The following is a 26,309-nucleotide window of genomic DNA, read 5'->3' as shown; positions in this document are numbered from 1 at the left end:
ACCATTGTTTAATTCTAAATCTGTGTATTACCTCAGCCTCAGAGAGTTCTTTATCACCATTTGGTTTGGTATACTTCTCCTGCATGAAGGGAATCCAGGAAATTTTACATTTTTTAATGAAGGGGGTCACATCTACAGTGCCCAGGGCATAACCACATATGCCATCTTCATCTTCTAGGACAAAACAGTAATCCAGGCTAAGGGAAAGCAGCCCTCCTACTAACCTGCTCAGAAGAAAAGAAACCAGAATGAGTTAAGTTACTAACGTAAAACTTCAGAAATCAGTGATATAATAAAGCCCGATACACTCAATTGACAATGTGTGGAAACTACATTTGACATAAATAAAAACTGGAAATTTATACATATTAATAACTCAGATTTTATTACAACTAAAGTAGGACTTCTAAAAAACTGTATCTGTATTTCTAGTCTTCATCTCCCCACAACCAGAGAATCCTGCCTTTGAAATGTCTACTCCCAAATCCAACAAACACTGCATCACATACTTGTCTCCAATAAGGTCAGGCTGACTTTGAAAAGGTAAACCAACTCCATCGTCATACATTTCTCTGCAAATCTTGTACACGGAAGCCTGAAAATACAATCTAATTAAGCAACACATCAAGAAAAATGGCAACAGAATCTGACAGTATGACTCATAAGTCATAAAGGACTTCTAGAAGAGGGAATAACAAAATGTTTGACTTGTCATAAACATCACCTCTGCTTTGTTAAATATTTATTTATTGAGTCATATTTGTAAAATCAGTAGAAAACAGCTCGGTTACAGTAAACAGAACTGCCTTGCAGGGGATAGTTTTAGGCACTAAGTAGTGGATTCAAAATTCAGCAAACTATGAGGCTCTCTCTCAGCTTTCTATACACCCAAAATATTTAAAACGTGATTTTCTTTAAGCAGGCTTGCCTTTTTCTGTAGCTGATTATCAACAGCCTGGAAGCACTTTACAAACTGCAGAAAATGTATTGGAGAACATCAGGCTAGAACAACATATCACACAGATATTGTTCAGGATTCCAACTCTGAATACATTTCATCTGATGAAAACTAAGCACAGGACCTCCCTGGTGGTCCAGTGGCTAACACATCACCCTCCCAATGCGGGGGGCCTGGACTTGATTCCTGGCCAGGGAACTAGATCCCACACACTGCAACTAAAGATACCACATACCACAACTAAGACCCAGTGAAGCCAAACAAATAAATAATTAAAAAACTAAGCACAAGATGTTGAGTCTAAACTCCTTAGGCTCTTCCTTAAACTACCCATGTTTAAAGTTTCAGTTAACTTTCTCCATCTAAAGTTTGTATTTTAAGACACAAAAATGATTTTTTTTAATCAGGGAGTTCAAAAGAAAGTATTAAGTGTTCACCATAACCACACTCCAAGTTGGCAGGTAGACAGTTACCTCATCTTTAGGAAAATATGGTCTGATAGTATAAACTTTGGAGGTAGGAGTCAGTGGGGGTGGTTGAAAAAAGAGGTCATTTGCCCCATCAATTGGCAGCAAACGCTGTAGGAAGAAAAAAAAGGGAAACAGATTAGTGCTGGGAAGACATTCACTTTTTTTAATGAGTGTGCACTGCAGATTACCAACTTAACATTAACTGGCTACTGCAGGCAGACCTAAAGAAGAGGGGAGCACTACGCTATACTAACATAAACACCTCTTTGCTGAGGGAGGGGAATGCTTCTGAATCGAAATTACCCAAACTGAGTTACATAGCTTTAGTGGCATACTACTGGGGATTTAAATTTACAGTAAAAAAAAAAAAAAAAAAAAATCTATTCCAATTATGACAAATCTATTTTTTTAAACCAATCTTATATAGACCATCTCTCTACTAAAAGATGGCAGAACAGAATGTCAGGAGGAGAGGTTTGGTCTGAAGAGGGTTATCTGTCCAGGAGACGCTTTATCCCCAAAGCAATGCGCTTCAGTTTGCTGTGCGCAGCAGAGCACCTGTTGGGGGGAGAAAAGTAGAGCACCTGAAAAGTCCATGAACAAAATTCCAACACCAAAAAAGTCACATTTTGTTTAAATTTTCATTTCTGGACTGTTCTTTCAACTACAAAATTTACTTATAAAATAATTGGGAAAATACCCCAAAGCCCTTTCACCATTCACTTGCATAATTATTCATTCTTTTTGCTCATGGAGTTTCCGCTGGCAGACAAGCATGCGCGCATTGTGCATTGCGGGCGCAGATTAAAATGCTGTGCGACCTGCAAAGAAACAATGTGAAGTGTATACCTAGAGCCGCTGCGCTTCGCAGGCGCGGGGGGGATTGGCAGCATCTCCTTCAGAAATTACTGCGAAAGAGGAGGAAAATTTGATTTAAAATCCAGCTATGTAACTAAATTGAATTTGGGACTAGAAAGCCTTCGGCAGACCAATCCTTCCAGCCATCTGATGCGCAACATAAGGTTTCTCATAAAACAAAGAAAACGTCAATTCAGTTGTGAATTCATATTGATACCTGGAACTCTCCTGCTAGACCACCTCTAAAGGCCCAGGGTTCTTGGTCTCCAATTAAGAACTGTGCTGAAGAATGACTACGACACCCTGTTGAGATCAGATCCAAGCGGAGAACGTTACGAGAAAGGGGATTTCCTGGGGTCTCAAATGTCCAACAAACTAACAAACACTGTGGAAACAGCTCTCTAACAATAATAATCCAGGGTTTCAGGACAAGGCTGTGATAATAATTTTTTTTCTTAACTTGTAATGGAATTTCAATACTGACATTCCTTCCTCTGATTAATGAATAATCACTGTTCTAGTGAAAGAGTTCTACCCTTTATTAAATTATTGGAAGGAAAGTGTCAAGTTTGTCTAAGTCATGTTTATATATTCCATAGGTACAGCTATATAAAAATCAAGGCAGCTGCTTCCTCTCTACCAAAAGTACAGTAACTTTAAAGTGAAATAAAGTGAAATTGATGACATTTTATTATCACAGCCCAAGGAATTAAACTTGTCTGAAGTCACATTTTACATTTTGAGGAAGGGTACAGGGAAGGGAAAAATGGGAGAAAAGGGGTTAATCTTGTCAGAAAACTAAGGTCAGCAGAATAAAAGAAATTACTCAGTAAGTTGACAATGAAAAACCGTGAGTACTTTTTCTGACAAGGACAATCCAAATTCAGACTTGGCTCAACTGGTAACAATACCAGTCTGACAGATTCTGAGAACTAAAGAGAGCCAACTGATGCTCCTAATTTGTCCAGAACTAAAACATACTTTTCTTAAAAGTATGACAGTATCTGGCTCCTCTGAGCAACCACTATAATCTTTGTGGTGCACTTAGCTCATACATGGAGTGGCAGGCTTTGAGGTCCAAAAATCTGCATTTAAGGTCAGCACTTAACCAACTCCACAGGCAATTAAGGAAGCTAATAATGAGAGAGAATTAAAAGCAAATTATAATTCCCTTCCATAGACAATTAAGGAAGCTAGTAATAAGAGAAAATTAAAAGATATTCTGGAGGCCAAATCACAATCACCTGCCTAGTTTTCTGACAAGATAAAGCAGCGCAATATAGTTCTTTTCCAACTGAAGACAGCATTCTACCTCCTGTTCAAGTTAACAATCTCATCAGTACAATATATAGTGTGCTAGTCAGACAGTCCCAAAGCAAACCAATTTTTTTTGCTGACAATTCAGACCCATTAAGAGATTATATCCAGGGTTGTCACTTCTCAGGGGTAGGGGTACTTAAATAAATATATATATATAATGTAGTATTTGTTAAATAAATATGAAATAGGGTAAAAATTTTGGTTATGAAGAGAACCTGCCCCATTCCATAGCTCAGTGTAAATTTACACTGCAGGAAAAAAACTATACCTCTTAAACTTTAAGGAACGGCCAATTTCCCCTACCCCCCACTTTGAGACTACAACATAACTAGCACTTCCAACTATTACAATAAAAAGTTGCATGTACGAAGAGCTGTATAAATGAAAACATGGTTAATGCCTCAGTCGCTGCGCAAACGTGACTTCAGTTCATGCCTACTGCCCTTAAATCTACCTGAGCTACCTCACAGAACCTTTTAATTTAAACTAATTAATCATGACGCGCTGTGAACATCTGCCGCTGTCCATCCAATAGTAGTAGAACTTGTGCTGAGGATTCTCCCATCTGTACACAATGGGGAAGAAGATAATAGAAGTCGTTAGTAATCAAAAGTACTGCATAGCCACATTCTTTAAAGGACTGAATGCCAGCTGGACTGGAGACGGAGGAAAACAAAGGGTTCTAATCAGTAACTCCCTGAAATTACTATAGAACCATGAAAATATTTTGTCGTGAGCTGTTGTGGAAGCTATGTGGATGCCAAGATGATTAGTTAAAACTTCTAAGATCTCTGACCTTGAGACTGTATGACAGCTATATACAATTAGGGAAAGCTGCCCCTAGAACTGCACAGTTCAGAGGTAAACGCCTGAGAGGAAAAAGCAACAATACTGTATATAATCAAGAGTTTTTAATAATTTTTGAATTGAAAGCTAAGTAGCCAATGTTTTAAGCAACACTTTCTCAAACCCAATAATCTGAATTATAGGTTGGAAATTTAAGACTTCAATCCCTATAAAGGTTAATATATCCCCTGGAAGGCAAATGCCACCTTCCAACAAACAATAGAGAGGTTTTTCCTAAGCCTAAAAGCAGACAAGTATCACACAGAAGAGGTATCCTGGAGCCTTTTAACAGGAAGAGGTCACAATTCTCTCTTCTACCTGTTGTGCGGTATATACAGGAACCCAAAGTTCTCTATATTCCTTTTCTCCCAATTTATTTATTTTATTTTTTATCTTTGCCCATGCCCTGCGGGAAGTGCCCTAACCAGGGATTGAACCCATACCTCTCGCAATGGAAGTGTGGAGTGCTAACCACTGGACAGCCAGGGAATTCCCTCTATTTTCATATTAACAATCAGCCTCTATTTTTAGCTGCTATTTTTAGTTGTATCAAAGGAAAACTTTTTTATATATTTAAGAATCTGAAAGTATATACACAGTGAGAAATCTCTTTGCTACCCTCCTGAGTAACTGTAAGCTCACAGTGTTTCGTACTTCTATTTCACAACCAAGACTATGTAACCCGTCATAGTGTTTGTGACTACTATGAAAGCTGACGTGTCAGTTAGCCTTGCTGCCTGCTGTGTACTATGCGTAAGTCCATTACGTATTCCTTATACCTGGACTGAAAACCTGGAAATGAAATGAGATTCCCTGGAGAAACTTGGCCATGCTGGTGCTTTTTACCAAGCTTGAGAACTTAAAAAAAAAAAAAAAAAAATTCACTGTTGGAGAACTTCCATTTAATGAAACATTTTCAGGGGTTTGCAATTTTTATCCCCTGCTAAACCAATTACTTGGAAGAGAGATAAAGAAAAAGTCCTATGAAATAATACCAGGTAGCACCAGAATAGCCTCCCACTAAAGCTCGCATGCGCACAGGGCTGGGAGGATGCTTCCTCTTTCCAGGCCCCTTCGGTCATTTCAGCAATTGTTCTGTTAAACACAGCATTAATGTTATCAAGACACAGCAAGCAGCAGAGAGCTCACACAGTCACAATTCATAGAGTCTCATCTCCAAATCAGATCAAAGTGGTATACATGGTTCCATCCAGGAAGCATTCAGTCAGAGCAAGTTAAAGTCAGTACTTTCTAACACATTTTCAAGATATTTATGCTGAATTAGCCCAAGGGAGAAAAATCAATGTGCTCGTTATGTTTACTGAGGCTTGCACCTCAAGTCTGTAACAACAGCTACACCTTTGAAATCTAGGCAAGGAATTTAAACACAGTTGGAAATTCACCAATTCCCTAAATGTTTTTCTCCCTGTGGGATAATTTTTTTTTCTTTTAAGGGACAATATATCTGAGAAGAGATTATTCCTGGTGCACCTACCTAACCACTGTACAAAAGACTTCACCATAGACATTATACTCTTGATATCCCAAACATAGGAGTACATGTCATAAAGAATTGTCCTGTTGGCACAATTGGAGAGCCGAGTGAACATTCCCATCACTAGTCCGCACATCTCTTCAAACTTGGCTGCTCGTGACCGCCATTCTTCAATCTATTGAGGATCAATAACAACACTCAAAAAATTGGAAGTTTAAAAACATAATCTAAAGCACAGTTATAAACTGTTTATGTTATCAAGTACCTGCAAATTTAGCCTCAAGATTAAAGAATCACAGGGCTTAAACTTTTAAAGATAAGCAATATAAGTCTGTGTCTCTCCAAACTGACAAATATTCCTAAAATATTAATCAACTTTGACCTTCCTTCATTCTTAACTACTGTAAGGTCAAACTATGGAAGCGCATGATTCAGCAGTCTGTACCTACTTTCGGAGGAGGCAATGGCACCCCACTCCAGTACTCTTGCCTGGAAAATCCCATGGACTGAGGAGCCTGGTAGGCTGCAGTCCATGGGGTCGCTAAGAGTCCGACACGACTGAGCGACTTCACTTTCACTTTTCACTTTCATGCACTGGAGGAAATGGCAACCCACTCCAGTGTTCTTGCCTGGAGAATCCCAGGGACGGGGAGCCTGGTGGGCTGCCCTCTATTGGGGTCACACAGAGTCGGACACGACTGAAGTGACTTAGCGGCAGCAGCAGCAGTACCTACTTTACAGAACACACTCTAAGATGTGGCCAATTCTCATTTAAGACCTCTTCCATATCATCAGCATGGGGATCCATCCAGGCCAGAGAAGCAAGTATATTAAGTATACTCACTTTTTCAGAGTCTTTTCCTTTGCAATTGACACTGACAACACTGCTATTTGCTCGAAGCCACTGGAATTCACGTAACATCTGCGCTCCTTTGGGCCCATGCTCATAAGGAAGGTAGAAAAGGTCAGCAAGTAACTGCAAATCCTCCAGAGTCACTGGTTCTGCAGTGTACAAAGGCTTTTCATTTGGACCAGGCACAAATTGCTCCTTGTTCGTCTGTTCATCAGTCTGCATAGGGGCAATATCACTGATGCAATCTTCCTGCATAGACATCTCTGGGGATTTTGATTCAGCTATGCTTTCTTTATCAGTGTCCATTGGTTTCAATTCCTCTGCCATTTTAGCTTCAACGATTTCAGTTAGTATTTGATTGTCATTCTTGTGGTCTGTTTCTTCCTGTTTTTCCACTACCATGTCCATGGGTTCCTCATCTGGCTGTTTCTTTTCTTCGTCCTTGGCCAGGGCTGTAGGCTCACCACTCAAGGCTGCTCCCTGGCTCATAATGGGCTCCTGGTAAACAGTCGTAACTACAGTTGTGGCATTTAAAGAGGGCGCTGCAACTAGAGGAGCCCCATCAACTACACTTGCTTTAGCGCCACTGTGTGCAACCTGCCTACCTATAAAAACAAATTGCCAGAAAGATAATCAGAATGACAAACAGAACAAATAAGATCCAGAGAAATGTTTTCTACTTATCGTATCTCTAGGCCTCAATTTGAGATTCCAAATAATCTGAGCCCTAAGAAAAAGTGCCACTTCTCTAAACCACCGGGGATGTGAGGAAGGGAAGAGAGGGGAAACACAGATCATATATATGGCAACACCTAATTATTTTCTTCTCTTTTGAAGATCTATATTTTTGAACAACTATTGAAAAAAAAATTAAAAAAACAAATTAGCATTCCAAGAAGATAAAACCTATTTAAGGCCAAAAGTAAAATTTAAAAAACCTTATTCTCTAGATTCTTAAATTTCATTTTGCTTGGTGGGCCTGTAATAGAACATCACAAATGTTCTTATGTCTCAAACAATGTAATCCAACCCTCTTACAAAAAAAGACCAAACTCACTGCTGTACTGATGAGGTACGCCAAACTCCTGCAACCATTCTGTTAAAGCTAACTTCAGAGCCATCTGTGGACTATAGAGTACATCAGTTTCAATATCTTCATCACTGCCTTCGTTTTCTAACTTTATCTGGATTGATACAGTACTGTCTTCACTATCAGCTGCAAAAGAGAAAGAGCACAAAAACGGTCTTGATTACAAAACACTAATTCTTACAGTAAAACTGGAGAGGCGAAGAACTGGAGTAAGAACAAACTTTAAGCATAATAATGCAAACACAACCAAGACCCTTCACCGAACCATTTCACCTAGAATAGTCATCTAAAGGCATTGCCAAATGTAAAATCCCAAATGAAATAATAAACACTAATTTCAGAATCACTGGACAAATCACTGATACATGTCCACTGATAGTGTTTTCATCTCTAGCCCACCAATCTTTTAATGCCCAAAAGGCTTTACTTATATTTTCACCCAGTGTTAAGTATCTCCTTCTCCATGAAGTCATTTACCCATTTTTGCTTAAGAGAGGTAATCAATCACTCCCTCCTCTGTGTTCCCCCTAGGACTCTGTAGATAATTATTCTCAGTACTCCTCATTCTATGGTATAGCTCCTTGCCTGCTTTATCAACACCAGACTAATTCTTTCAAAGTAGGGACTATTTTATTCTTTGAATCCTTAGTGTCTGATAAATAGGTGTCTAAATGTTAATGAGTAAACAACTAGTCAGTATTCTCTTACCTGGAATTCAATTAAGAATTTTTCATAGATAAAAATCAGTAAGCCAATGTCTAAAATAAGAATATGTTTCATAAATGTAAGCTAAACTGAAATTACATAGTAAGCAACTCAGATAAGAATATCTAGCCATCTAAAATACACCATTTAAATATAATCATCTGAAAACATAAATTCAATCAGAATTACTCAAGGGGTAACAGGAACATTAAGACTACTTTGTCTAGTTCCTCAGGTTTCAAAGGCCAAGTCACATTTTAAAAACAAAGAACTGAGGCCAAAAAGTTATTAAGTAACTTGCCCAAAGCCACTCCAGGGAACCCTTTTTCTATCATTTACATCTCATTCACAGGACTAAACAATACCTTTAAAAAAATTCTTGATGACAAAAGAACATATACTCACTAACGGTTCTAGTTAACCCCAATCTCTTCCCAAGGTCAAGAATTAAGTCATTTACTTACTCATCACTACATCTTTCCTTACTCCATTCATGTTTGATTTGTACCAGGTGGCAAGGGTGTGGATAGCAACATAGTTGGCTTCAAATTCACAATTTGGATTAGTCAAGACTCCTTTTAATCGTGGGATGAGTTCTGTGGATCTTCCTTTGTATGGGCCCAGAAACAGTCTCTTCTGATCATAATCATTAGCATGAATGTTATCCCAGATTACTGGAGCTCTCTTAATTATCTTCGAAACCTCTTCAATGGACTCTACTGGAATTTCTTTAGAAACAACTTTAGGACCTAGAAATAAAGGCCATCATTTATTAAAAGGCTCTCATACATGGTTTTTCAAAATAGTAATATACTGCATGTAACTTTTTATTTTGTTATATTTTTAAAGAATTTTTCTTTTTATAACAACACAGCAACATGTGCTTCTACTCAGCTTTATTCCCCTCGCTCAGTATTTCCTCAGAGTAGATTCCTAGAACTAGTGGTTAGAAGGCACAAATAGTAAAGGTTTGGGCAAGTTTCCTCAAAATGATACATTAGTAAGAAACAAATTTTCCATGTAAATAATTTTTTTCCAATATAATATATCCTCAATTAGACAAACTCTCATTAACCTAAATCCTGGGAGGGTTTCTTCCCTTAATTCTTAGAATGAAAGCTAATACAGCTCATCGATTACTAGCCGTCAATCTAGCATTAAGGCTTTCATTTCATAAAATACAACATTCTTGACTTTCCTGGTGATACAGTAGATAAGAATTCAGCTGCCAATGCAGGAGACATCCCTGGGCTGGAAAGATTCCACATGCTGCAGGGCAGCTAAGCCCGTGTGCCCTAGAGCCTGGGCTCTGCAATGAGAGAAGCCACTGCAAGGACAAGCCTGTGCTCGCAGCTGCAACTAGAGAAAGCCTGTGGGCAGCAACAAAGATGCAGTGCAACCACAATGAAAATGAAAATTAATAAATTACTTTGATATTCAGACTCACTGCAAAATCCTCAAAAAGTATTCTTAATACCAAGTGAAGAATGTATACTGTGTAAAAGAAAGAGAATCTCATTAAGGCTCAGCTTTTTAAAAGTATACAATCAATTCTCTACATCCTAGTTAAGTAAAAGTTTTACTGTATAAATCTTTAAGACTTACCTGTCCAAAGCACCTCAATTCCAGGTAGAAGCTTTTCACCCACAGTCCTTAAGTAAGGAGACTGAGACACATTTGGATAACAAAAAGTGCCACAGTATTCTGAATGTAGGGGGAGAAATTAATCAGTAAAACAAGAATGAAATAGTCATGAGTATGTATTTCAATGGGGATAAAAATGTCTATCAATTTTAAACTATTTTCATCCAAATGATAAAAGGCCTCTATCTCATGTCCCAAAAGAAGTCAACAAACTAGCTCATTTATGTATTTAAAAAAAAAATCAATTCTTAAAACCTGATATTCCTCCTCCAAAAGTAGGACAGATCAATCCTTATGATCCTATGGTCACTAAAAGTTTACTAAAGATAAATAATTGGAATTTTTTGCATTTTCTACAAACTCTGAATTGCCTACATTTCTCAGTTTCAATCAGAGGCCAAACAGACTGGATTGATATCATAATAAAAATAAAGCAAAATTATGCCACTGGCTTAGAACTCAATTATAACTGATTATAATTTACAATGAATTAAGTAACTACCAAGTATGATCTTATTAAACATTACTTGAATATTCATGTAGCATCAGAAGAGATAAGGTTCACAGTTCACAATACTTTAACAAGACAGACAAACACACGGTTAAATCAATACAGTCTAAAATTTCTTAGAACTTATTTAAACTCTTCCTGAACAAGAAGTCAAGCCCGGGGAAGTTTTCTTGTAGGCTGAATTTTGAGAGGGAAAAAAAAAAAAAGAGAGAAAAAATATTTTCAGTGGAAGGAACCAGGGAGAAGAAAGGGGGGGAAAAAAGGAAAAGGGGGATAAATACTAGAAGTAAGAGCCCAGATGGGAGTGGGAGGAATGAAAAGGGATACAGATAGGCAAGGGCAGAAAAAAGTAACAAGTGGGAGGGAAATGAGAAGTGACTTAGTTAAATGCAATGTAAATTTGCTTTTTTCTAGTTTTCACTTTGATAATACTATTCCCTTCCTCTAATCCAGAAAAGGTAATGTTCATATACTTTTTAGTACCAAAAAATACACAAAATCTTTCTCCTATTCAGTTGTCATTTATTAATCCCTAAAATTTCTCCAACTTAAGATCTGGAGAAACATCTTCTAGAAAAAGAATTCCTACCTTTCTTTACATACCAAAGGGACAGGGAACAACAATAAAATTCATACATGGTCTTTTGAAAGTTACGTATTTCAAGACTAGTTAAATAGAAAGCTATTATATACAATACCTGTGGGACAGAAGAGGAAAGTTTCTGGCTCGCCTAGGTATTGATAAATTTCATTTGTGATGGAGACCTGGGCATGAGCAAAAGAACTGAATACCTCTTTGTCAGCTGCACACATATTATGGTCAATATCATCAAAAAGCAAGGCAAATGACCTGCATCCAAACTGAGAAACCTAGGAAAGGAAAAAAAAACAAGATGCTTTTACCAGCTCATCTTCAAGAGTAAAAAATACAGGCTTTAAAATATTCAAGTATATAGTTAATAGTTATACTTAAAAGTCAAATATTTTCCTTAGTAGAATGTTCAACACCAAACCTTTACTCCCTTTCTATTTTCTGTGTTAAAAAGCTACAGTTTCAGTACCCATATTTTCATTTGGGTTTCAATGCACTAAGCAAATTGTCTAACAAAGCTTCTATAATGTGGCTTATCCTTCTACATCTTTCAATACAGAAGATACATACCAGAAGAAAAAAAATGAACGATAAACTCCAAGACATGAGAAATCCAAGTCATTTGCTCTAGTCAAGATGCAATGATGCTAACTAATTTCTTTGCACATAAACCTAAGTCATCAATCAGAAAGACCAAAATAGCAGAATATGATCAAGCGGGGAAATAGCCTCCTAGGAGCTTATTCACAGAAATTTTAATTACTTTTCCCCCCCCTGGCCGCAGCACACAGATTGTGGGATCTTAGTTTCCCAACCAGGGACTAAACCCAGTCCTGGCAGTGAAAGCACCAAGTCCTAACCCTTAAACAGCCAGGGAAATCCCAAACTTTTAGGTTGGTACGAATGTTAACTGCAATTTCAGACTGTTGATTTTAAATCATTATAATTAGGTTCAAACACATCTTTTATTACTTAAAATAGGAACCATTGCAGTCGACACATTTTTGCCAACTAAAGTTAAGTTTATCTCTGTAACATAAAAATCTATGCTTCGGGAAAACATTTCCTGCATCCTGCTGGTTTTAGAAGTGTTTTCCCTGCAAAAAGCTGTTGAAATGCTTGAAAAAGTGGTAGTCGATTGGCTAGAGGTCAGGTGAATATGGAGGATGAGACAAAACTCTGTAGCCCAATTCATTCAACTTTCGAAGCACTGGCCGTGCGAGTGTGGTCAGGCGCTGTCATGGAGAAGACTGGGACTTGACCAACGCTGTCTGCAGGTGGTGCAGCTTCCAGTGCCATCTCATCGTGAGCACAGTTCTGTGATGTATGTGAGCATACTTCTCAGATGTAATGGTTTTGCTGGAACTCAGAAACCTGTAGTGGGTCAGACTGGCAGCAGACCACCAAAGTGACCAGGACCTTTTCTGGTGCAAGTGTGGCTTTAAGAACATGTTTTAGAGCTTCTGCTCGGTCCAACCACTGAGCTGGGCATCACTGGTTGTAGTATGAAACCCACTTTTTGTTGCATGATACCATCCAATTGAGAAATAGTTCGTTGTTGCATAGAATAAGGTAACACTTCAAAACAATGATTTTTTTGGTTTTCGGTCAACTCATGAGGCACCCTTTTATCGAGCCTTTTCACTTTTCCAATTTGCTTTGAATGCTGAACAACCATAGAATGGCTGACGATGAATTCTTAAACTTCTTGTCTAGTTGTGGGAGGAGCAGCTTCAATAATGGCTCTCGGTTGGTCGTTGTCAACTTCTGATGGCCAGCCACTGTGCTCATATTCAAGGCTCTCGTCTCCCTTGCAAAACTTCTTGAACCACCATTGCACTGTGCATTCATCAGCACTTCCTGGGCCAAATGTTGATGCTGTGTCTCCACTGTCTTATGACCCATTTTTTTAACTTGAGTAAGAAAACTGCTTGTATTTGCTTTTTTGTCTAACATCATTTTCATAGTTTCAAATACATGTAAAATATACAGCAAGTAATAAGTCATTAGCAAAAAAACAAAGTGAGAAATGCACATTAAAATGATGAATAATACATCCACATTTAAGAATGTATTCCAACATCAAATGGCAAATGTCAACATTCAGATCAGATCAGATCAGATCAGTCGCTCAGTCGTGTCCAACCCTTTGTGACCCCATGAATCGCAGCACGCCAGGCCTCCCCGTCCATCACCAGCTCCCGGAGTTCACTGAGACTCACGTCCATAGAGTCAGTGATGCCATCCAGCCATCTCATCCTCTGTTGTCCCCTTCTCCTCCTGCCCCCAACCCCTCCCAGCATCAGAGTCTTTTCCAATGAGTCAACTCTTCACATGAGGTGGCCAAAGTACTGGAGTTTCAGCTTTAGCATCATTCCTTCCAAAGAAATCCCAGGGCTGATCTCCTTCAGAATGGACTGGTTGGATCTCCTTGCAGTCCAAGGGACTCTCAAGTCTTCTCCAACACCACAGTTCAAAAGCATCAATTCTTTGGCGCTCAGCCTTCTTCACAGTCCAACTCTCACATCCATACATGACCACAGGAAAAACCATAGCCTTGACTAGATGAACCTTTGTTGGCAAAGTAATGTCTCTGCTTTTCAATATGCTATCTAGGTTGGTCATAACTTTCCTTCCAAGGAGTAAGTGTCTTTTAATTTCATGGCTGCAGTCACCATCTGCAGTGATTTTGGAGCCCAGAAAAATAAAGTCTGACACTGTTTCCACTGTTTCCCCATCTATTTCCCATGAAGTGATGGGACCAGATGCCATGATCTTCATTTTCTGAATGTTGAGCTTTAAGCCAACTTTTTCACTCTCCACTTTCACTTTCATCAAGAGACTTTTTAGTTCCTCTTCACTTTCTGCCAAGGGTGGTGTCATCTGCATATCTGAGATTATTGATATTTCTCCCGGCAATCTTGATTTCAGCTTGTGTTTCTTCCAGTCCAGCGTTTCTCATGACGTACTCTGTATATAAGTTAAATAAACAGGGTGACAATATACAGCCTTGACGAACTTCTTTTCCTATTTGGAACCAGTCTGTTGTTCCATGTCCGGTTCTAACTGTTGCTTCCTGACCTGCATACAAATTTCTCAAGAGGCAGATCAGGTGGTCTGGTATTTCCACCTCTTTCAGAATTTTCCATAGTTTATTGTGATCCACACAGTCAAAGGCTTTGGCATAGTCAATAAAGCACAAATAGATACTTTTCTGGAACTCTTGCTTTTTCCATGATCCAGCGGATGTTGGCAATTTGATCTCTGGTTCTTCTGCCTTTTCTAAATCCAGCTTGAACATCAGGAAGTTCACGGTTCACATATTGCTGAAGCCTGGCTTGGAGAATTTTGAGCATTACTTTACTAGCGTGTGAGATGAGTGCAATTGTGCAGTAGTTTGAGCATTCTTTGGCATTGCCTTTCTTTGGGATTGGAATGAAAACTGACCTTTTCCAGTCCTGTGGCCACTGCTGAGTTTTCCAAATTTGCTGGCATATTGAGTGCAGCACTTTCACAGCATCATCTTTCAGGATTTGGAATAGCTCAACTGGAATTCCATCACCTCCACTAGCTTTGTTCGTAGTGATGCTTTCTAAGGCCCACTTGACTTCACATTCCAGGATGTCTGGCTCTAGGTCAGTGATCACACCATCGTGATTATCTGGGTCGTGAAGATCTTTTTTGTACAGTTCTTCTGTGTATTCTTGCCATCTCTTCTTAGTGTCTTCTGCTTAAGTCCATACCATTTCTGTCCTTTATCGAGCCCATCTTTGCATGAAATGTTCCTTTGGTATCTGATTTTTTTGAAGAGATCCCTAGTCTTTCCCATTCTGTTGTTTTCCTCTACTTCTTTGCACTGATCGCTGAAGAAGGCTTTCTTATCTCTTCTTGCTATTCTTTGGAACTCTGCATTCAGATATTTATATCTTTCCTTTTCTCCTTTGCTTTTCGCTTCTCTTCTTTTCACAGCTATTTGTAAGGCCTCCCCAGACAGCCATTTTGCTTTTTTGCATTTCTTTTCCATGGGGATGGTCTTGATCCCTGTCTCCTGTAAAATGTCACGAACCTCATTCCATACTTCATCAGGCACTCTGTCTATCAGATCTAGTCCCTTAAATCTATTTCTCACTTCCACTGTATAATCATAAGGGATTTGATTTAGGTCATACCTGAATGGTCTAGTGGTTTTCCCTACTTTCTTCCATTTAAGTCTGAATCTGGCAAGAAGTGGTGCATGGTCTGAGCCACAGTCAGCTCCTGGTCTTGTTTTTGCTGACTGTATAGAGCTTCTCCATCTTTGGCTGCAAAGAATATAATCAATCTGATTTCAGTGTTGACCATCTGGTGATGTCCATGTAGAGAGTCTTCTCTTGTGCTGTTGGAAGAGGATGTTTGTTATGACCAGTGCATTTTCTTGGCAAAACTCTATTAGCCTTTGCCCTGCTTCATTCCGTATTCCAAGGCCAAATTTGCCTGTTACTCCAGGTGTTTCTTGACTTCCTACTTTTGCATTCCAGTCCCCTATAATGAGAAGGACATCTTTTTTGGGTGTTAGTTCTAAAAGGTCTTGTAGGTCTTCATAGAACCATTCAACTTCAGCTTCTTCAGCGTTACTGGTTGGGGCATAGACTTGGATTACTGTGATACTGAATGGTTTGCCTTGGAAATGAACAGAGATCATTCTGTCATTTTTGAGATCGCATCCAAGTACTGCATTTCGGACTCCTTTGTTGACCATGATGGCCACTCCATTTCTTCTGAGGGATTCCTGCCCACAGTAGTAGAAATAATGGTCATCTGAGTTAAATTCACCCATTCCAGTCCATTTCAGTTCGCTGATTCCTAGAATGTCGACATTCACTCTTGCCATCTCTTGTTTGACCACTTCCAATTTGCCTTGATTCATGGACCTGACATTTCAGGTTCCTATGCAATATTGCTCTTTACAGCATCGGACCTTGCTTCTATCACCATTCACATCCACAGCTGGGTATTAATGTCAACATTACAAAACCACAATTACTTCTGCAACAACCTAATAACTTTAAATTCCTTACCAGCCATTCCAATACCACCAATAATATATAGATTTTTTTTTTCTTTTTAAAAGGTGCACCACAAGGCAAGTGGGATCTTAGTTCCTTGATCAAAGATGGAACCCACACCCCTGGCAGTGGAAGCATGAAATCTTAGCCACCGGACTGCTAGGGAAGTCCAATATAAACTTTTTTAATAAACATAGTACACTTACTTTACTAAAACAGATGTGCAGCTTTTATGTTAAGTAGAATGTAGATTCCAATCAGGTTCAACAACAGCTTACATGTTTACCTAGTGTTTCTTCTCATTTTGGGAAACTAGCCAGTCATTTCCAGACTGAATTATGTCTCTTAACCATATAATCGAGTGAATCCTATTTCTATAACCTCACTCAGAAGCTCAGTCAAGCAAGCACCCAACAGCATACACAGTTTCTGGAAATGTGACTCTGGAAGACTCAGAATCAGCTGGAATGTGAGGGAAGTCTCCACCTCAAGTCTTCATTAAGAATCTATGGGAATGGAGCTTATGAGCATTCTTTTAAGCATTTCTTCTAAGCATTCTTTTAAGGCAGTTCTTATGCAAAGTGAAGTTTGTAAAGCAATGGTACCTCCAGTAAAGCTCTTTTCACTCTTTAGAAAATATTATCAAAAGTAAAAAATTTGCACAGAAAATAAAAATGTGTCCAGGAACAAAGAAGTACTATGAACCTTGTTTTCTTTTTATATCATAAAAGCAACTCAGAAACTTTTCAGTTTCATGTGCTGACTCAGGGAAAAATAATGAAAAAGCAAGGAAATTACCTGATCCAGTTTGCGTTTCAATGTCGACACTTCCTTGGGGTTAGAAAAAGTAATATCCAATCCAGGTGAGATAGCATAGATGAACTCTATCTCATATTCCCGTGCAGCAGAGATGAGAGTCATAAGTTGCTCTAAAGAACAGAGTCCATGACTTTAGAAAGCAGCACAGAAAACGAAGAGCCTTCACCTCTAAACTGAAGGTCATTTTTCTCCAATTTTCAATAAGTCAAGAAAAAAAGTCCCTTCAATTTTACAAAACTGTCATGTCCAATGTGACAACAGGCCTTACATAATGGCACAAACTTGATACAATTTAATATCACCCTGAACTCAATAAAAGCATTCTCTTCCTTCCACTGACATTTCTCAAAAATATTCAATTAAGGCATCAATCCTCTTACTGAATGCAAACCAATTTTATTTCTCAAGTGTTTGAGAGTTATGTTTTTGTTTTTGCTGTCTCTGTACGACTGGAATTCCTAAATAAATAACTCTACATATAACTACTTTATAATTTAGAAGAAAAGAAAAATGTGTTCTTAAAAACCAGGGTTAAGTGATGGCCTTAACAATCTTGACATCTCTGTAAAGACAACAAAGAAATCTATCACAGCTTTAAGTTTCTAAAATGTGACAGACAATTTTCCTAAGTAAATCGAAATACTATTCCATACCATAGGATGTATCTTTAAATAACTTTCAGTAGTATCTTAAGATAGTCATTTAACTATATTTTGATCACATTAAATTTCATTACCAGCATCACCAGAAAATAATCAAATTGAAGAAACATTTAAGTTATACAGAGTAGTAAACAACAAACTAGATGCAGTTTTAATTGCTTTTTACATAATTTAAGAAAACTTTCTGCCTTCACTGTCTTGGCTGGGCTCTGTAACCAAGTATTAAGTAAATTACTTGTTAGTTATCATTTAATTCCAGGTATGAAAATGTTCCCCCATTCACTCAAGTACACAAAGCACTTCACCATTTGTCTTAGTTACTTATATTTATGAATTTTATGTAGCTAACTCGACATAAGAACACATACAGAAAGGACAGTTTGAGATGGCTTTCACTTCAGTATAGGCCTGAACCAGGGTAAGGTCGTTCTGACTTTAAATAAAGACAGGACCAGTACTAGTAATCAAGTGGTTAAGACCAAGCCATACCTGGTTGAACCTGAAGCAAAACAATCATTAATACCAACCCTGTCTTTATTTTAGATTTTGGTATTTTGTTCAGGGATTTTTTTGCATTAGTTCTGGTTTAAAAAATAGATAATACTTTTTATCTTTATTACTGATTTTTTGGAGTACTTTAAAACTTGCACCCAAGTACTTTAAAACTTGCACTTGCCTTGCCGAGGCCTAGCCTTGCTTCAGCACCTCTTTGTCCAATGGCCTACTGTTTACTGGCAGAAGTTAAAAAGTACCATTATGACCACAAAACAGGTGGAGTCAGACTGGCAAACCCATGAATCACACCATGGCTACACACTGTTAGTGCTATTCTTTCAATCTGCACTAACACACACAGTTACTATATAAAAGAAAACTACCTACAAAGTGAAAGTGGAATATTTAATTCTTGTACAACTATATTTAAAATATACCTGTTTTCTTCACATACTCTACATTTACAGATTAAGAAGAAAAAGATTACCGGCTTCCTCCACTGAATACATCTCTCGCCAAAACATCCTATGTTTGTAGTCATCTTTTGGAGCATACAAATATGTATTTAATTCCCATTTCTGGAGCCTTAAGAGGAAAGAAAATTACATGTATATATATATAAACAGGCAACATGCCTAACCAATACACCTCAATTTTTTCCCTTTTTTCGGAGCAGCTCCATCTCTTAAAAAGCTAATATTCTGGGGCAGTAGCTTTTAACCTTTTTCAAGTCCAGTGGAGTTGTAAAAAAAATTAAATAAGCAATGTTAACATATCCAACAGTCTTAAATATAAATACAACAGCTCTGAGTGAAGCAAGTGAAGCCCAAAACCTTTCCAGCTTTCCCAGGAAAGTCTGAGAACCACTGGCCTAGGTGAAGAGGAAGAAGACCAAGGTTAAAACAACTTCTGCAACTGAGAAATCATCAAACTGTATTCGGCCTATTCAGTGGTAGTGTTTCCTCAAACAAAAGGAAATATTAATTAAGACTCTCCTTTATATAATAAAAAGTTACCTTCTAAAGAGTTCTTTTCTCTGTTCCATAACCCATGGTCTTCCATAAAATCCTAGATTCAAAGTAAGAATGAAATTGTAAGAATGTGGTAAACTGTGTACTGAGAAAAGCAGATTACAATACAAATGATGTCAATTTGTGAAAAATACAAAAATTTGAAGGATGTTTAGTAAAACATTAACATGTTTTGGGGTGATATTATATAGTGACTTTAATTCCCTTTTTGCTTAGGCAAATTTTCTGGTTTTTCTACCATGAACACTAATTACTTATGTGATAGTTATCTAAAAAGAGCTAAATGTCATCTCTTTTCACTGTCAAAAAAGACCAAATATATTTAAACCTAACTTTTTAGAAAGATTATCTCAGTCTTACAGTGAGAAGAGGGCAAGCCTAGTAACCCCAAGCTGCTATTAATAACAAGTACTATCTAGGAGGGGAGTTAAACCACTTTTAGAGGTAGAAAAGGTAGGGAAAAAAATCAGGAACAGAATTAGTAAAGAATCTGACTGACCCAATTTTATGATTTTGTTTCCCAAAATTACATTGTAAAAGAGACTCAAAAAGTGCCTTAAACTACACTCACAGCAAATTCAACATCGGAACTGGCCCAAACTGGAAACTCAAGCAATCTCAATTCCAGAGCAAATGTCTAAACAACTGAAAATTCAAGAATGTGACTCACTCCAGTACCCCATGTGGGGGCACAGTACTAGTAATTCAAGAAACAAACCTGCAGATGGATGATGTTCGTGATATAAGCACCAAACCGGTATTACAGCTTGCCTAACCTTTATTTTCCACCAGTCTCAATCTAATCATCTGCCAGAGATAAGGACAACCTCTCAAGAGTATTATGAAGATGGTTCAAATATTGTTTTGAACAGAAAATGCTCCTTACACACACAACTTAACAAACTCAAAACCAAAATTTCTGAACTGTAATAACCTCTACTCTAAACAGAATAGTTACTCTGCACAAAGATAATGAGACAGACCAAAAAATAAAAATGAAAAATTCATTAGGTACTAACGCATGAAACTGTAGCACGTAGAATCTGGACAATTTAATGGTTACTCTCTTACAAGTGATTTAAAATGTTAAGTGAATTTTACAAGTCTTTATAGCTTTCCTTCAACAGTTTGCATTATCATTACCTCTTAAAAGAGTAGGCATTAAACTTTCCTTTAGATCTGTCTCAGCATTAAAAAAAATTTTTTTTCAAGGGTCTAACATTTTAATCTTCAGAAACCCTAACTTTGCTCTTTGAGAGTAAGGTTCATGGTTTTAGTTAACTGGCACCACAAAGAGGAAGGAGGGCTGTTACACGAGTTAAAATCAACACAGATTCGTCCACAAAACCTGCATTATTCACATCATTAAAGTGAACCTTAAGAAGAACTGGGAACTTTGGTGACTGTCAGTGAAGTTCATCCTTGCTTAAAAAAAAAAACAACTCGTAAAAAAAAAAAAAAAACAAAAACAAAACTAACACTCAGGGTAGACCTTTTTGGCAAAACTTTTGTTTCACTTTTATATATGTATATGTGTGTGTTGGTTTGTGGTGTAAAATGTACTTTTAAAATCAACAAATTTTGTGGGCCACTGTAGTTAAATACTTGCAAATAAAAGCACAAATTAACCTCATAAGTATGTAAATAAATAAAATCAACAAAGGTTTGTGAGGGAAAGAAAAACCAAACACCAAAAAAAAAAAAAAAAAAAATCAGGAGCTCAGTCACCAAGGAAATATTCTAGGGAATGGGAAGGAGAAAAGACAACAGGTAACAATTTTAAGTAGACTAGTTCCCTTTTAATACTATTCTGAAAAACAAATCAACTGATCTTAACCACAACTAACTTTTTCTGTAATTATTAAGAAGGTGTAATCCACAGGCAAGTTTCCTTCGACTCACTGTTAGTCTAGCTCTAAAATTTCTAATCGTCCAGCACTTCTCTCCCACCCTCCATCCCAAGATCTTAGGTCACAAAACACAGATTCTTTTCCTAGTATCTCCCTGCAGATAGATTCTAGTCTTATAAATACATCGATGGATAAGTCAAGCAAAGCAATCATGTTTTCATAAACATAGACTCCGGACTAACACATAGGTAATTTTTCCATTCTGTTTTCCCCAAAACTGTGCAACAGTTAACGTCACTGAACCGTTTCATTTCTAACCCTAGCTGCCAACTAGTCTTGTTTTCCCCTACAATTAAACTTTATGTAAAATACCATAATCACCACCCATCTTTCAAATGAATACTCCATATGTTCAGAAGTTCTCAACCAAGAGGACAATCCTCTTTTCTTTTTCCATGCCTTTCTGGTTTTTAATAAAGACCAGTATTTAACTGTTACTCCTATGCACACCATTACATGTAAAAGAAACTAATGAAGTATACAAGCTAGGAAACCCTGGGTCAGCCAAAATACTTTAGAAAGTTCGAATACATGCTATACTTCAGGTAAGAGCAATGATATTGATTTATACTTTCATAGAACGCACATCTGTGGAACATTTGTCCATTACATTCATAAACTGTGATACAATCTTCTACTCATTTTCTCCAACCACCAAAGAAAGTCCATCATTCCTAAATGGTAATGGGAAAGGAGGCGGTGAAAAGGAATTTTTAAACCTCTTTTGAAATAATTAAACTAAAAATTCCGTATCTCAAATACTATTAAAATCAAAGCTTCATCCCTCAAGGCAAGGCAGAGTAGTTAGCAAAGGGCAATTTTCCAGGCTGCAAAAGAAATTGGATTCAAAGGGTGGAAGTTGGGGACTGAATAAACAAAAGAAACAAACCAAAAAAAAAAAAAAAAAAAAAACCACCTCTAGGCAAAAAGGAATTTGTAAAACTATAGGCCCACAGTGCTCCTCTTCACTCCAGGAATACAACTAGCACATCTGATGGGTAGTCTTCTTTCAAAAGGGTAGGGGCAGCAGTACTATACATGCCTTTCCGTATGTGAACCCAAACCACCTTAGGAAACAAGATCCCAAGGTACAAAGATGTAAAACTCAAGAGCCCAAGACCAGACTCCCTACACCGCCTCCACTGGAGCACGCCTGGCTCCAAGCCCAGCCGGGTGGGGTCAGGCACGTTAATAGCCAGAGGGGAATTCGACGCCGTTCCAGAACGCGAGAGAAGACTTGCCCACCCTCTCGCCTCTTCCCTCGTTCCAGCAGGGTCAAATTTCAGACCCACAGGAATAATCCCCTTTTAGAGCTTCCCCCACTTCCCCCCTGCCCGCCACCGCCACCGCCCAAGCTTCGCCGCCATCCGCCTAACCAGGAAAGAACAGATTACTATTGGGGTGGGGCGGGGGGAGGACACTCCTGCCCAGCCCGCGCCACAGTTCTCACCTTCCACCACGCCACATAGGAACCTCCGAGCCCCTCCTGCCGCCCCGGCGACCGCTGCTCCCCCGGCCCCGGTTGGGTTGTCTTCTCCCGGGGCTGGAGCTGCCTGCGGCTCCAACGATGCCCCCGCGGAGGCGGCAGGGTTGGAATTGAGCTCGCTCTCCCGCTCCTCCAGCGCCGCCTGGCTCTCCTTCTGCACCATCCTCCTGCCCCCGGCCGCCGCCACCTCTGCAGGTCCTCCTCGGCCTCCGTCCGTTGGGCCGCCGGCCCGGAGCCCTGGAGAGGGCCTCGGCTCCTAGCGCGCGCCCTTCCTGCTCCTTCCCTTCCCCCTCTGCCCTTCCCCCTCCCGCTCCGCAGGGACCCGAATGCCCGGATGAGAAGGGCGGCGGCACCGGCGCGAGCCCTTTGTCAGCCGCTGCCTCAGCCTAAGCTGGGGAATGCCGGAAGCCTAAAATCGAGTCCACGACGTATCGTTCTTTGGAGACAGATGGCCAAGGCTCTTTTTCTCCTTCTCAGCTTCTGTTGACCTTCCGATAATCCTAGTTCTCCCGCTGCCTCCTCCCGCTGCCCCTGGGTCTCCTCTGCTGCTGCCTCTACCGCCCGCTTCCTGTTTATCCGCACTGCGCCTGCGCCGGAGACCGGCTCAGACCGGTCCCTTCAGCCCGGCTCCCCCTCCTTCTTTTGAGCCAGTCTATTGAGCTTCATTCGGTAGGGGGGAGCAGAACAGAAAAGCCGCGAAAAGCGGAATGTAACGAAGGCAGTGGAATGTACCATTTATGCTCGCCACCCTCCAGAACGAGCCAGACTCCCAAGAACAGACCATTAACCAACCCGGAGAAGGGGAAAATGGGAGGAGGCTGGAGCGGGTTGGGGCAATAGGCATGTGGATAGGGCCGGCAGGCGGGAGTGGGTGAAAAAAAAAGAGGTGTTTACTCTCTTAATGCGCAGGCGCGGAAACCAAGCCTCTGGTTCTTAAAGAGCTGGGAAGAAACTGACCTACTTTCTATTGAGATTATTCTGACAGGTTGGTTCATTACATCAGCCTGACCCAGGCTCGGTTCTGTGAAGACAACACTCCAAGAAGCTCAGCTCACTCCTCTGCCCTGAAACATTTCCCCCTATCTCCAGCTTGGCCCCAACCCCCCTTTAAAATCTAAATCATTCCTTCTTTCAGCAGACACCTATTGAGCTTGCCTCCTGCTTGCCTCTTGGGCCACTATGAGCTCACAGCAAGGAGGTTCAGGCTAACGAATACACACACAATCCCCACATGATGTACCCAAGTGTTGTGGGAGCTCAGAGGAGGGATTGACTTCATCTTCCTTTGGGTAGAGGCGGCGGCCATGGCTTCACTTTCGAGCTGGGTCATAAAGGATAAATAGGAGTTAGCCAAATTGGGTTGGGGAGAGAGAAGAGAACACTCTAGGCAAGTGGAAGGGAGTACAAATGGAGGAAGGGGTGAAAAGGCCTGGCCTGTTTGGGAATGGGGAGTGTGAAGTGTGTATAAGGGAGAAGTGAGACTCTTTGAGCCTCAGCATAAATATCATTTCCTTGTGGGAAGCCTTCCCTGAGCCCTAGATGGGCCTGGGTCTCCTTGCTATTTGTTCTCAGGGCTCCCTTTGGTCCTGTCATAATGCACTTGGTAGTTGAGAAATCCGTGGTTACATAGGTGATTTAAATGTGAAATAAACATCTCCTTCTCATTCTGATTATTAACACTTAACATTGTCCGTCTTATACTTCAGTTTCATATTAGACTCCTCCAGGGGTAGACCAACTTGTAGCTCCACAGACTCTTATAGTCCCTCTTTTTAGTCCTGGAGTGTTAAGCTGGGGATTAGGTGCAAGTATTTTCTTAGGGGACTTCCTGTGATGACACTGGGGGGCCATCGCAGCTTCACTGGATATTGTGGTCCTTTGGGGATTTTGGAGCTGGCATTCCAGGTGACCCCAGCCCCCAGTCTCATGACACTTTCCTCTTTGCTTCACACTTTACACTGTGGCAACTGGTAGCAAGTCATCAGCCATAATTAAATCTACTCTCCATAGTCAACACTTCCTGACTCTGTGACCCAGGCAAGATACACCTTCCATATCTGTACTTGTCAAGCTTAAAGGGCAATTCTTGCCACACCCTTTCTCTCCATAACACACCTCTATCCCCCAGCGCCTACAGTAGGAATTCATAGCCTAGCAGTCCTGTGATAAACAGTTGAGGAATGGACAAGATAGGGTCCTGCTCTCACAGGGCTTACATTCTGGTTGGAGAAAGAGATTCAGTTATACACACAGGAACTCAGTTTGTGATAAGTTCTATGAAGGGAGGAAATCTAGTGATATGATGAAAAGTAACCACAGTAAGGAAGGTCTACTTCAGATGGAAGAAAAGTAATACAGTTAAGCAATGATAGTGATTTAGACTAAGGAACAGCAGTAGAGAGAGATGGTGAACCTTTGATGGTGGAATTGGTGATTTTTTTTTTTGGCTGTGCTGCATGGCTTGTGGAGATCTTAGTCCCCTAGAGATCCAGGGATTGAGCCTGGCCCTGGGCAGTGAAAGCACCAGAGTCCTAACCACTAGACTACCCAGGAATTCCCAGGATTGGTGATGAATTAAGGGAGAGTAGAGGGAGAGTGTGGAAGAAGAAAAGAAGACTCCTAAATTTTGACCTGAGCAACTAGGTAGATGATGTCATTTATTGAGATGGGGAAGACTAGGAAGGCGTGAGTCAAAATTCCATTTTGAACATGTTAAGTATGACCATTATAGATCCACGTGAATATGTGAAATAGGCAATTGAATATGTGGGTCTTGGAGCTCAGAGGAGAATTCTGGGGATAAAAACTTAGGAGTCTCCCTGCATATAGATAATGTTTAAAGCCATGGGATTGGATGTGTTATGGAAAAGAGGCTCCGGTCTGAGCTGTGGGGACCAATGTTTAATATTCCAAATGAGAAGGATGAGTTATCAAGGGAGGACTGAGAAGGGATGGCCAGAAAGGCAAAAGAAAAACAATAAAGAAGAGTGTTTTGAGATGGAGCAGCTAACAACATTCAGAATCTAATCAGTGGTCAGAAAAAAATGATCAGATCCCAACCTCCTGTCCTTTCTTTTTTTTTTTTTTCCCTGGTTCCCATTTGTCTGCCCTAGCTCTGGGGTACTTCTCAGTTCCTAGAAATTCTCAGCTCCAGACTTCAACTTCCCTCAAGCTTGAATGTACCCTAAAATATAGAGACCGTCTCCATGTTTAAGCCAATTATATACATACACCTACCATGCCCATTTATACAAACCATACAGTTATTCATACAATTATGAAATACCTATTACTTGCCAGGCCCCAGGATAGGATGGTAAGGGGGAAAAAAACCTAGTCCAGGGACTCAAGGAGTCCTCAGGAGCTTACAATGTAACAAAAAAGACAAATAATCACTCAAATAAATACACTTGAATATACAGTTACAAACTGATAAGTGCCTGGAAGGAAAAGTATAGGGCAACATGACAGCCTGTCAGTGTTACCTTGTCTTGATAATACATGACATGCATAGCATCC

The 26,309-nt window shown here is 39.6% G+C and overlaps 1 protein-coding gene across 1 annotated transcript in view; it reads right to left on the bottom strand.

Annotated features, from left to right (window-relative positions):
- Positions 1-23,381, bottom strand: part of OGA (O-GlcNAcase) — a 28,887-nt gene extending 5,506 nt beyond the window's left edge. The window contains exons 1-14 of the mRNA XM_005888085.3: positions 22,755-23,381; positions 19,380-19,431; positions 18,851-18,948; positions 17,186-17,316; positions 11,449-11,620; positions 10,201-10,299; positions 9,060-9,344; positions 7,858-8,016; positions 6,792-7,405; positions 5,948-6,122; positions 2,504-2,589; positions 1,432-1,536; positions 510-595; positions 32-224 (exon numbers count right to left, since the gene is read on the bottom strand). Of these exons, the coding sequence (XP_005888147.1) occupies positions 32-224; positions 510-595; positions 1,432-1,536; positions 2,504-2,589; positions 5,948-6,122; positions 6,792-7,405; positions 7,858-8,016; positions 9,060-9,344; positions 10,201-10,299; positions 11,449-11,620; positions 17,186-17,316; positions 18,851-18,948; positions 19,380-19,431; positions 22,755-22,953 (2,454 nt within the window). The 5' untranslated portion in view covers positions 22,954-23,381. The remainder of the gene's footprint in view (positions 1-31; positions 225-509; positions 596-1,431; positions 1,537-2,503; positions 2,590-5,947; positions 6,123-6,791; positions 7,406-7,857; positions 8,017-9,059; positions 9,345-10,200; positions 10,300-11,448; positions 11,621-17,185; positions 17,317-18,850; positions 18,949-19,379; positions 19,432-22,754) is intronic.
- Between the last annotated feature and the right edge of the window lie 2,928 nt (positions 23,382-26,309).

The sequence above is a fragment of the Bos mutus genome, chromosome 26 (genome assembly GCF_027580195.1).
Source record: "Bos mutus isolate GX-2022 chromosome 26, NWIPB_WYAK_1.1, whole genome shotgun sequence".
Taxonomy (NCBI): domain Eukaryota; kingdom Metazoa; phylum Chordata; class Mammalia; order Artiodactyla; family Bovidae; genus Bos; species Bos mutus.
Note: the sequence above shows the minus strand (reverse complement) of the source record. Positions and strands in the feature narration are given on the sequence as shown.